The sequence below is a fragment of the Musca autumnalis genome, unplaced genomic scaffold (assembly GCF_047663935.1).
Source record: "Musca autumnalis isolate F117 unplaced genomic scaffold, ASM4766393v1 scaffold_1, whole genome shotgun sequence".
Lineage (NCBI taxonomy): Eukaryota > Metazoa > Arthropoda > Insecta > Diptera > Muscidae > Musca > Musca autumnalis.
The window spans coordinates 251,941,717-251,954,337 of record NW_027411644.1 but is presented as its reverse complement, the minus strand read 5'-3'; the positions used below and the strand labels follow the sequence as shown (position 1 = coordinate 251,954,337).

Here is a 12,621-nt window from a genome sequence, read left to right as displayed (position 1 = left end):
TATTTAAATATTAAATATTATTTAGTTTGTATTAACAAATGTTTGGACATGTTAACACGCTTATCTCTTTTTGGAAAATGAAATCCGCTGCCTGTAGAGATGTACAATCTGATTTATGTACATATAGGGATCTCTAACAACTGCTAATAAAATGTAGGGAGTGCCTTTTTCACGACTCCGTTTGGATTGCATCCAAATGCAGTTAAAATGTGAGGACTGGAGTGCCTTTTTCACGACTCCAGTTGAACTGCATCAAAACATGCCGTGACAGAACCAGTCCACATTGCACTACTTCCAATTTATTTTGCTGGGTATTTTTAATAAACTTAATAAATTCTTAAATTTATCTAATACTAAATCGTAACTATTTGCCTTTTAATGTTGCTGCAACATTAGCTGCTTGTTGGGCTACACCAATAGCTTGAATGGTAGCATCGCGGGTATTTTGGCCGACACGTTCCTATAATAAAAATCAGACAATTAGTTATTAAAAATTAAATGCTTTATTTCATATTTTTATACTTACAATTTTCTTGCCAATCTTTTTTAACCATCCAGCTTCACTTTGCCCTAGGCATATGGCCAAGATCAAGGCGACGTAAACAAAGAATTTATTAAAATTCATGTTTTTTAATAAACGTTTCAAATGATGAGGATAGATTGAGCTTTTGTTTGCTTTGCGTTTATTTTCAAACTGATAAAGAAACTGAGGCTAAGCTTCGCTTTTATATTCGTTATGCACATCATCGTCTTGTTTTGGTTTCTTTTGTGCTGAATAAATGAAGAACCTTGTGGGGGAACCACCCTTAGAAAAATTTGCGGTGATTCCTGTGATTCCTCGTTTTTTTAACAGCCACAACTGTTTCGATTTGTTCATATTCTTTTGTGTGTGTTGCGACGTTAATAGCGAACCACCTATCCGTATGAGAATAACTTTATAATTAGTGAACATTTTTTGGAAAATATTTACATATATTTCTTGACAGTTTTGAAAAAGGAGATACACTAAAGAAATGGGAAATTGAAATTACTTACTTACTTACTTACTTAGCTGGCCCATTACAGAACATTTGTTCTATAGGCCGAACTAAGAACAGATCTCCATTCCTCTCTATTTGTTGCTTTGCACACTGGAATACCGCGCCTTGTCATCTCATCATCCACTTGTTTGCGCCATCTATTCCTTGGCCTGCCAATTCTGCGTGCACCGCCATATGGCATGTATTCATACGCCTTTTTAGCGGGTTCATCATCGCTCATTCTTATGATATGGCCTAGCCAACGCAATCGCTGCATCTCGATGCGTTTAACAATATTCATGTCGTTGTATAGCAGATACAACTCTTGGTTCATGCGACGTCGATATTCACCGTCAACGCAGATTGGTCCATAGATCTTTCGAAGAATTTTTCTCTCAAACACACCAAGCACTGCCATGTCTGCTTGCGCAAGTACCCAGGCTTCGGAGCCATACATCAGCACGGGTAGTATCAGTGTTTTGTAGAGCGTTATTTTTGTTTGACGAGATGTGGCTTTGTTTTTAAACTGCTTACTTAATCCAAAGTAGCATCTGTTGGCCAATACAATTCTTCTTTTTATTTCACAACTGATGTCGTTTGTTGTGTTGACGGAGGTGCCGAGGTAGACGAAGTCTTTTACTACCTCAATATTATAGGAACCAACTTCCACAGTCGGTCCGAGCTCAATGGACGCATTGCGCGTCGACACCATCAACTTGGTCTTCTCACCGTTTACCGCCAGACCCACTTTAGCAGATTCTCCTTCGACCTTTATAAAGGTATCAGTTACTTCTTTTACTGATCGACCCATGATGTCTATATCATCAGCATAAGCAAGTAACATGTGACTGTTGGTGTAGATTGTGCCACTTCTTTTGACGTTTGCCTCTCGTATAACCTTTTCTAGCAGGATGTTGAAGAGGTCACACGAAAGGCTGTCTCCTTGTCTGAAACCTCTTTTGGTACCAAACTCTTCGGAGAGGTTCTTTCCTATTTTAACTGAGGACCTCGTGTCAGTTAAAGTCATTTTACAAAGCCGGATGAGCTTTGCGGGAATACCAAATTCAGACATGGCTTGGAATACCTTTGAGCGCAGCGGACTGTCGAAGGCTGCTTTATAATCGACAAAAAGGTGGTAGGTGTCGATCTGCATCTCTTGGGTCTTCTCCAGGATTTGCCGCAGGGTAAATATCTGGTCAATGGTGGACTTGCCAGGTCTAAAGCCGCATTGGTATGGTCCAATAATCTCGTTGACCATTGGCTTTAGTCGTTCGCACAATATCCCTGACACGATCTTGTAGGCAATAGGGAGTAGACTTATGCCCCTATAGTTAGAGCATACAGTCTTATCTCCCTTCTTGTGGACGGGGCACAGGATACTCAGGTTCCAATCGTCGGGTACTCGTTCTTCCTGCCAGATGGTGCTAACTAGCTGATGAATACACCTTATCAGCGTGTCGCCTCCGGTTTTGAACAGCTCGGCTGGTAAGCCATCGGCCCCTGCTGCCTTATTATTCTTCAGCCGATTTATTGCTGTCTTTACCTCATCTTGGCTGGGCGGTATACATTCAATACCATCTTCTGGGATTGGGACTGTGGTATCTTCGTCGTCTTCGCTGCTATTGGATACCAACAGATTTGAAAAATGTTCTTTCCATATCCTGAGTACACTATCTGTATCAGTTACCAAATTACCTTGCTGGTCTCTACAGGAGGATGTGCCTGTACCAAAGCCATCAGTTTGATGCTTGACTCTTTGGTAGAATTTTCGGACTTCATTCTGGCTCCTGTACATCTCGATTTTTTCACACTCCCGCTTTTCCATCTCTCTCTTTTTCCTGCGGAAAAGACGTTTCTCCTCTCTCCTTTTCTCCCTGTATCTCTCTCGTGCGCTACGCGTTGCTACGGATTGTAAAGTAGCCTTATATGCCGCATTTTTCTCTTCGGTGGCAGCACGACACTCCTCATCATACCATGGATTCCTTGGTGGAGGTCTCTGGTATCCAAGTATGGATTTTGCGGCTGTTTGCATGGAGTGGGCAATGCTTTGCCATTGCGCTGATATGTTATCGGGATGAGGAGGGCTTTGATTAAGCAATTGGGCTAGTTGAGTGGAATATGCTGTGGCTATCTGTTGTGATTGCAGCTTACCGATGTCTAACTTTCGTGTTGTGTCTGTTCGTACTTTGTTTGCTACGTTTAAGCGGGTGCGTACCTTTGCTGCAACAAGGTAGTGGTCCGAATCAATGTTTGCGCCTCGGAACGATCGTACATCCAACACGCTCGATGAATGTCTTCCATCTATCACATCTATCATGATCAATTTGGTTTCTTGTTTTCTGATCTGGAGACAGCCAGGTGCCCTTATGAATATCGAGATGATTAAATCTGGTACTGCTAACTACCATGTTTTTTGCAGCTGCAAAGTCTATCAGTCTCATACCATTGTCAGATGTTTCACTGTGGAGACTGAATTTCCCGACTGTTGGGCCAAAGATATTCTCCTTTCCAATTTTGGCATTAAAATCGCCTAGAATGATTTTAATGTCATGGGCAGGGCAACGGTCATATGTTTCTTCTAAGCGCTCGTAAAATATATCTTTGGTCTGTTCATCCTTTTCTTCAGTGGGAGCATGAGCGCAGATAAAGCTGATGTTGAAGAATTTAGCTTTTATTCGAATTGCAGCAAGTCTTTCATTCACTGGAGTGAAGCTGGATACAAGATGTTTTAGTCTCCGACTAACTACGAATCCACAACCAAACTCATGCTTTACGTCATGGCAGCTATAATACAGTGCGTCACCTTTAGGTGTTGTTGTGACGCCTTTCCCAATCCATCGTATTTCCTGTATGGCAGTAATATCGGTCTTGTACTTTTCAAGTACGTCTGCCAATGCGAAGACTGCACCTTCTCTATAAAGAGTGCGAACATTCCAGGTGCAGATTCGCAGATCATGGTCCTTAAAACGTTTGCGGGGTTCGTCAACTTTAGAGGGGTTTGTTTTTCTTTTCTTTCGTTTTTTCATAGTAGGCTGTTTTTTCTAGGGGAGGGTTACTAACCCGACGCCCAAACCCAAGTTTTTAACGTTCTTATGGGTGAACGCGCGGCACATGTTAGCTCACTACCTTTAACGGGTGTTAAAGGCAGTTCCCCAGGTGACACCACGGGGAGGTCAGTGTCCACTTGGGATGAAAGAGGGACCAAGATAAATCCTGGGCTTTGCCATGTTAAAACCGGTCAGGACCGTTCCTTGGTATCTTCCATCCCCTACGTCACCCGGGAAATTGAAATTACCAGAGGAATATTGCCACTTAGTGACGCAAAAATAAAAAACTCATTTTCAAATAATGATGTAAGGAAGGAAGTATGGACTTGCCCCTTTAAACACTTGTATCATCGCAATAGGGGCCCAAAAACAACCTGTTGCACGAAAAAAACATTAAAACGATTCGAAAGCAATTTTCCGAAAATGGAGTGGACCGATATGGTCATTATTCGAAATTGATTAATGTGTGGTAGTAATATGATGTGCAAAATATAGACCAAAACGGTTAGACCCTCGCGCGCCCCATTTTTGTGAAAAAAATGTGGGGGGTGTACTCGTGGGAGTGGGTCGATATGGCCCAAAATATTACGAGAGCCAAATTTTTGACCGATTCTATTGAGAGTTATCGTGCGCTCCAGGCCGCAAGATAGGCAGATGGACAAAGCTAAATCGAATCAAACTGTCTGAAGTGGATTTCGTCCAAACATACTTGGGGTCTTAAACCGTTATTTTGATGTGTCAAATTTTGGTCGTATGAAAGTGTATACACCCTCTTTGGGCTAAATGCTGAGGGTACAATAACATTTCTGGAGCGTCACGGTGAGGGTCCCAAACTTTCTCTCAATCCCACGGACTATTCTAAGAGCCAGGGCAAAGCACCTCAACGATGTTTTGGTAGTTGCTAAGAGTATTTTCCAATACATTTGCAGTCGCTTCTTACATATAAACTTCCACAGCAGATCGGACGGAACAAGCAAATGATAACTGAAGATACAAGAGCGGAAAAATAGCTTAATAGCATTGGTTAACTAAATAGTTAAATAGCAACTTTGGTAGAGGATTGAGTAAATTGTGGGCAATGGGAAAAGGACGACAGATCGACTGCGTGCAAGCGTTGGGCCCACACGGAATCCCAATGTTGATTCTCAAGCAACTGGATGAACCCTGTGTTGAGATTTGACAAGTGTACTCAATTTATTGTTAAGCACCCATATTGAGTCAGGCTGGCCCTGCTACTGAAGCTAGAAATGGATACCAGCAGAAGCGAATTATCTAGAACGATTTCCGTTCTATGGATAGTAACGAGAATGTTAGTATCTCTAGTTAATTAACAGGACGGAATTACTCCTTTTCGATTGATGCTGATCCTACAAGAGTGTTTTAACGTTTCATAATTTGTTTGCTTTTATACAATTTTCCGCATATTAAAAATTCTTTTATAAGGGTTCCTGTTAAAATACAATGAGAGGGAGATGTTCAGATACATTTCCGGTAGTTTGCGCAGAATCTGTCATACAATGTCATTAAAAAATGTTCAAAATACATGGAACACGTTTGCACTTAACCGGATTAACCCAGTGGGTTTGGGTTTCAAACGTCAATTCCATAGAGTAAACGTCAAATAAATCCTCATAAAGAAGGTTAACCCGGCAAAAAGCTGTATTAGGCCTTGTTTATATTATAGCCTTTTGCAGGGTTAACCTTCTTAATGAGGATTTATTTGACGTTTACGCTATGGAATTGATATTTGAAACCCAAACCCACGTATACGCAAAGGAATTGACATTTGATACCCAGTGGGTTTTGTTTAATCCGGTTATATATAAACGTACTATAACAAAAGCCATTTAATGATCAATATAATCATTAATAATAAACATTCCGTTTTGTGAGTTAACTCTGCTAATCTCAAAGATATCTATTCTGCCAAATCCATGATTTTCGATAGTCAAATGGATCTAAGGCAGTGGTGAGCGAAATCGCAAGAGAGGGAAATACAATATTACATTTTTCTTGATATTTCTTTACTTATTTCATTATTTTTTTAAATAAATGTCATATAAAATTATTAATAATCCAAATTAATAAATTTAATTAATAATTGCATAAACTTTGATTTGTTTATCAGCCCTATTCTGAACATTCCCATGGGAACGAAATTTCCCATTCCCATGTTTTCCATATTCTCAACGACGTGGGAAGAGCAAACGATGGGAGCTGAAATTTCGAAATTCGAAATCAGTTGCACCAAATTATTATAGCATACTTTTGGGGGGCTGTAATTATGTTTTGTAATACAAAATGCCTATTTGCATTGAATTCGCGGTTTTTGGATTAGATTGATTTATGGATTTTTTAAGTGAATGGAGTCAACGATGTGTGGTGTTATTCTAATAAGCACATTTTCTTCAGAATTTGCGAATTGGTGTAAGCATTTTTTTAATTAGTAGGCAAACATAAGTTTTGTGTATAAAGTAATAGGAACTTTTTAAGTTTGCAACGAATTTAAAAATTGTATGTTGATTCGGAATAATTTTAGTTAGGGGTTTAACGCGTATATCGCTAGTTTTACTTATTCCTAATGATCGCTAGAACTCGTATTTTGCATATTTTTAAAAAAAAATCAAAAAGATAAATTCGGATATTTTTCTCGATTATTACATATTTCAGAAGACGTATCTCAAAAAGAAATAAATAAATAAAATACGTTTTTGATTGAATCTAAAACTAAAACGCATGCTCTTGCAAAATTTCAAGCTTCTACGTTCAAAAATAACGATCCTATTCAAGAAAAGGCATTTCGGAATATGGAATAGCATTGCAATAATTTAGCATATATGTATGTACGTTTGTGTGATCGTTGTCGTGTCGTTGAGGAGACTAACACGTTTTCAATAGAACGTTAGTCGTCTGATTTAAAAAACCCGAAGGTTATTTTACGAAAATGAATAAAAGTTGTAAAGATTGTATATATTATGGTTATTTTCCAATATATTTTAAAAATTATTGCCAAAAATTTTGAAATTGATTTGTTTTTACTTGCTGTGCTGCGTTAATAGAATCAACCATGACTCTTTTTCTCGTATTTCAATACATATGGTCTGTTCCAGAACTGCAAAAATCTACTAATGTTTACTACTTTTTTTGTTTTGTTCGATAACATAAAGGACAATTTTATATCGGTGTAAAACATGTTAGATTCTTGCAGGTTTTTGTATCATACAAGAATATGCAAAATCCGAAGTCGTCTAATGACATATTTTACAGTACATTTTGTACGCTTTTATTAAGCAAACACATGGCGATTATAAATATTTGCAATAATTTTGTCGTGTAGATGTCTTAAAATATGAAATTACATAAAAATATGAAATTTTTTTTCAAACTCCCACACTGTTTGCTGGGGAGATTTTTCCCACAAAAAGACACAAAATTCTCCCACAATTCAAGATAGAGAATGTATACTTTTTTCCCATGGGAACCAATTCCCAATTCGAACTTCATTCAGAATGAGGGGAGATGGGAAATGGGGAAAAAACTCCCACAAAATTTTATTCAGAATACGAAAATGTGGGAATGGGAAAAAATTCCCAACTCCCATGCGTTCAGAATAGGGCTGTATGTTTCAAAAAACAGAGAAATTGACACCAACTTTAAACTTTAAAGTTTAAAGTCGCCTAATGCTCAATACTGATCTAAAGCCTCTCAAATCATAAATAACATAAACTCGCTAGCGATCCATGATTGAATGTGTTTGGAAGATCTACCGAAGATATTTGTGAGTTCCAGGGGGGCGAAAAGTGGACTTTTGCAAACATTTACATAGTTGCTAACTGCAAATGACCTAAAAATTGTTCAAACCGAAGGTTATTCGGTTTATAGTATAAACTTTATACGGTTCTTTATCTTTACAACTTGCTCCTTTCTACGTTTGGGCGATACACCGAAATGCAAACCGACGACTATACATAACAACATAAAATCATCGGGGTACTTACTTTGAGTATATACATTTTTTATTTTGCGTTCCTCGTACACCCCAATAGAATTCAAATATTTAAAATATTTGATAAATTTCCAATTTTTTCCGACACAATTCTTTCGTACATTACCACAGAAGTTAGTTTCTCGCGTAATTATATTTTCAAAAACACCATAGACATTAATATTTACTTAAATACAATCACCATTACTTTCTTCAGCTTCATATATTGCAATTTTGTTTAAATTTAAAATTGATACAAAAGAATTCAACAAATTTAAAAAAATATTTTACCCGATTGCACATTTTTGTTGACACTACTCTTTTAATACAACACTGCGACCGTTGAAGTAAAGGGTTGTATTCATCAGCGTATAAACGAAATTCATGTCAAGATTAAAATGTATAACGCATAACGTTGAAGCGTATCGCGGAGAATTAAAATGTGTCATATACGGCGTAAAGCTACATTTACATTAAGGCTTTTGCTCTGTATGCTTGGTTTACATTACGAAATCCACTCGATTTCAACTGTCAATTCCTTTGCGTATACGTCAAATGAAAACTCGTCTGAAATCAATTGGATTTCATTTGACGTTTAAGCAATGGAATTGACAGTTGAAATCGAGTGGATTTCGTAAATGTAAACTTCCTTTAAGTCATTTCTAGCCAACCGTTTGTGTATCAAGGCATGGTACAATAATAGGGCGTTTATACTATTGAAGATTAACCCACTGGGTTTAATAGATCCAGCGGGTTAACCTTTACCGTTTATATATGCCTTTGATAGAATATCAATGACAGCTGTATTTTTTATGTATACATACAATTTTAAATAAAATAATAAATAAATATAAATAAAAAAGAAAACAACATAACATTATTAGCTGTCATGCAACTATTTATTAATTGGTATTTAGATAGACGAAGGCAAAATCAATTCGTCTTCGGATACAAGATGGTGGAATACAAGAATAAACATATCGTATATGTACATATGTATATTTTATGGACTGCCAGAAAGAGAATTTAACAGCGATCCTGAAGATGGAAATAAAAATGTACACCAAGTCCGTAGGTATCGCCAGATAAAGTCACAAATACATTTTTCTTGTTCACTTCATGCAAACGGACCATGACACGACCAGTAATGTCTTGCTGATACCGGAAAGAAGATTGCGGCAAAAAGAGTGAAAAATTAAGTAGTGTTCTAAAATTATGGTTGGTATTCTGTAGAAGCGATGATAGATATGCAGCACACAAGATTGTATTGAATATACTCCGCCCAGGTAGTTCCAAAAGTACAAACGAGAAACTCTACACCAACGTGCCTAACAGGCAGGCTTTGATAGCATTCATACTGAAACAGTCGCGCAGTCCACCTCCATCCATCGCGAGTGGTTTTAGTCCAATTATGATCCAGATAATGCAGCCGCCTCAATTCGTATTGGGCCCGAATTTATGCCGCGATACCCAACACAAGCTCGGCATTTATTTAGCTGTCCAGCTAACACTATTCACCTGTCTCCAGATTCTTTAAGTACACAATCAGTCCAGGTTGTAGAAATGATACATGAATGAACATACATATTTGCGCTGCTACAACAATAGTGGAATTTTTAAAAATTCTTCTAGAAAAGAGATGCACTCGTGAATAGAAATCACTCTCTACTATCAATAAACAGAAAATATCAAGTTGAAACAGAAAATATCCATTAGACGCTTTAATTGGAATATAAAGCGAAGATAAATATAAACTGCAATCAACAACAACATAATTTTTGGGATAAAAAGGAACAATGCTACCCAATAATATACTGGATTGAGCAAGATTTCTAAGAAAAAGTAAGAAACGATACGAGACAGTACATGAAGTCTTGGAAGTTGATGAAGCCCATATTAAGGTTCGAAGTCCATATTAAGGTGGTTTCAACAATCAACGTTCTGTCATATCAGCAGCTGAATCGTATCTTGATGTATTTATCCCGTAATGTGATATAAATAATAAAGAACACAAAAATGTAGTCTCATTGAAATTTAAAACTTTTATTTTGCCTTTTATTAATAACAACTAAAAAAGAATCAATCTGCTTAGCAGACAGAGCGTAAAAATAACAGGAGTAGTGAACGTAAATGTACCTTGAAAAGATCCAACTCTGCCGGATCGAATAAAATTCTTTTAGTTTGTGAAATTAAGGTTTCGAATTTTTTACGACCTCTATAAATAATTTATATCGTTGAACTCAGTAGTGCGATTCTCTCATTTTTTGAGTTACCGACAAAAATCGGTAAAACTAAAATGCTTATAATTTCGCTAATTTACGATATCTTTCGGTAAGTTAGCGACCAAAAGAAAGTAGTTGTAAAGTTCTACCGATAGCAACAGTGTTCTTAACTTTTATTTAAAACTTTCATTCATAATTTTGTGTTTTAAATTTACCGAATTCTGTCGGTAACTCAAAAAATGAATTAGAGAATAGCACTACAGGAGCATAACGAATAACTATTGGAAAGAGTCGACCAAATTATTCCGTTTATAGATTAAAAGAATAAAATTTAATTTTATTAATTATACCCTACACCACTATGTGGTAAGGGGTATTATGTGTTAGTGCATTTGTACATAACATACAAAAGGAAGCGAGATAGACCCATAGTTTCTTCTAGGGATATACATAGAATCACTTTCTGAGTCGATTTATGCATGTCCGTCCGTCCGTTCAAGTTCGAAGATGGGCTATATCGGTCCAAGTTTTGGTATAGCCCCCATATAACGGTACCTCCCGATTTAAGGTATTTTAAGGATCTTAGCCGCATTTGTTGCCCAAACCAGCTGAAATTTTACATTTGAGGTTCCCAATGGCCGCGAAATTGCTCCACTAAAAATTGTCAAGATAGGTCCACGGTTCGGTATAGTCCCCATATAACGATACCTCCCGATTTTCGGTATTTTGAGGATTTTTGCTAAATTTTTGATAGAACTACCTGTAATTTGACAGTTGAGGTTCCTAATAATCACAAAACATCTCCACTAAATAATGTCAACATAGGTCCATCATCAGGTGTAGCCCCATACACCGGGACGCCCGATTTTCGGTATTTTGTGGATTTTAACTACATTTTTGACCGAACTAACTGTAATTTCACGTTTGGGGTTTCCAGTGGTCACAAAATATCTTCTCTAAAAACCGTCAACATAGGTCCATGTTTTGGTATAGCCCCTTATATAACTGTACCTCCCGATTTTCACTTTGATATATCCCCATATAAGGTTCCCTACCCATTGAATACATTTTTTATGCTTTTTACCTTATTTAGGTATCAGTGGTCACAAAATATCTCCACCTAAAATTGTGGACAGGAAAGAATAAATTTATTAAATTCAGAATATTTTATGGTGGAGGGTATAAAAAGTTCGGCCCGGCCGATCTTAACGCTTTTTTACTTGTTTTTATATATGTTTGACCAATTAACCAAGGGAGTATGAACCTTCCCTATAACAAATGTATAGCATTGTAATAGGGAACACAATAACGATCAGAATTTGAAATTTCCGAGAAAAAAGATCCCGAGGTCCCTAGCCGACAGTACTTGAGGGCAGGATGTTTCCCACACCACAATTCATATATTGTGTTAAGATTGACTACGACAGGTCCTAACTCCAGAATCTTCGTGACTGCCAGAAACTCCACGACTTATAACATACGATTATAAAACATACAGCTAGAAAACATCAATAGCCGGGTTAAGAGTCATAAAGGTCCCCTCATAGAATACCATGCGATTTTTTGTATAGAGGACAAGATATTCCTATAGATGAACAAAATGTTTTCTAAAATTGAGACGTAAAGAAAAGTTTCTTAATGAAAAATAGGACGTTTCATATTAAAAATGCTTTTCTCTAATATCAGATTATCTTCCTAGGAGTTATTTTTAAGGGCTAATCTTATAGATCGTACATATTTATGAAACCCAGGTCATACTCATATGGAACGTCTTCTTCCAGAAGATCAACAATTTCTTATCATGGACCAGAAGATCTTACAGAAGCGTTCCTTTCCGACGTACAATACAATGGAAAAAGTGATAGATGCAAAGAATATATAAAAAATAACTTTCATGTTAGCCGTACTCTCTCTCCGAAATCAAAGAATATTCCCAGCGAACAATATTCCGGCAATGTTATACGCACTATTCATTCATCATTCGTCCACCGTTCTAAAGTCTACTTTATACTTGGTCGTTACTCCCCGTAACTTGGTTCGTGATAATGCATGCTACTTTAGAAATATATATTCCGAAAAATACACCAAAGTAACGAAAAATACATTATTTCATGCACAACTTGTTCAAAATTGCTAACTGTCGGTTTATTATCCATCAAACTGTTCCGCAAATGTTCAAAAGCATCTCCATCCTCTATCCAGGGCGGCAGAATATTACGATATGGCGTTTTCGACGTTCACAGTTTTTAGACTGTGGGAAATCCACTTGTGGTAGATGCCAGTTGCTGTTGCTCATCGCTCATCATCCAATATCTCTAAAAAGCGGACGGAGTCCCTTTTTGTAGACT

General features: G+C 37.2%; 1 protein-coding gene across 1 annotated transcript; it reads right to left on the bottom strand.

The window, feature by feature from the left end:
- Positions 1-228: 228 nt before the first annotated feature.
- On the bottom strand, positions 229-718 carry LOC141389357 (cecropin-C). The gene is made up of 2 exons (XM_073960775.1): positions 527-718; positions 229-460 (listed from the first exon to the last, which is right to left on the bottom strand). The coding sequence occupies exons 1-2, from the start codon at positions 623-625 to the stop codon at positions 365-367; spliced, it is 195 nt and encodes a 64-aa protein (XP_073816876.1). The 5' UTR covers positions 626-718; the 3' UTR covers positions 229-364.
- Between the last annotated feature and the right edge of the window lie 11,903 nt (positions 719-12,621).

Excerpts from the sequence above, each read along its gene's own strand:
- LOC141389357 (XM_073960775.1), bottom strand. The coding sequence starts at position 625 with ATGAATTTTAATAAATTCTTTGTTTACGTCGCCTTGATCTTGGCCATA. Across the intron at positions 461-526 it reads AAAAGATTGGCAAGAAAATT|GAACGTGTCGGCCAAAATAC; the intron begins GTAAGTATAAAA and ends TTTTTATTATAG.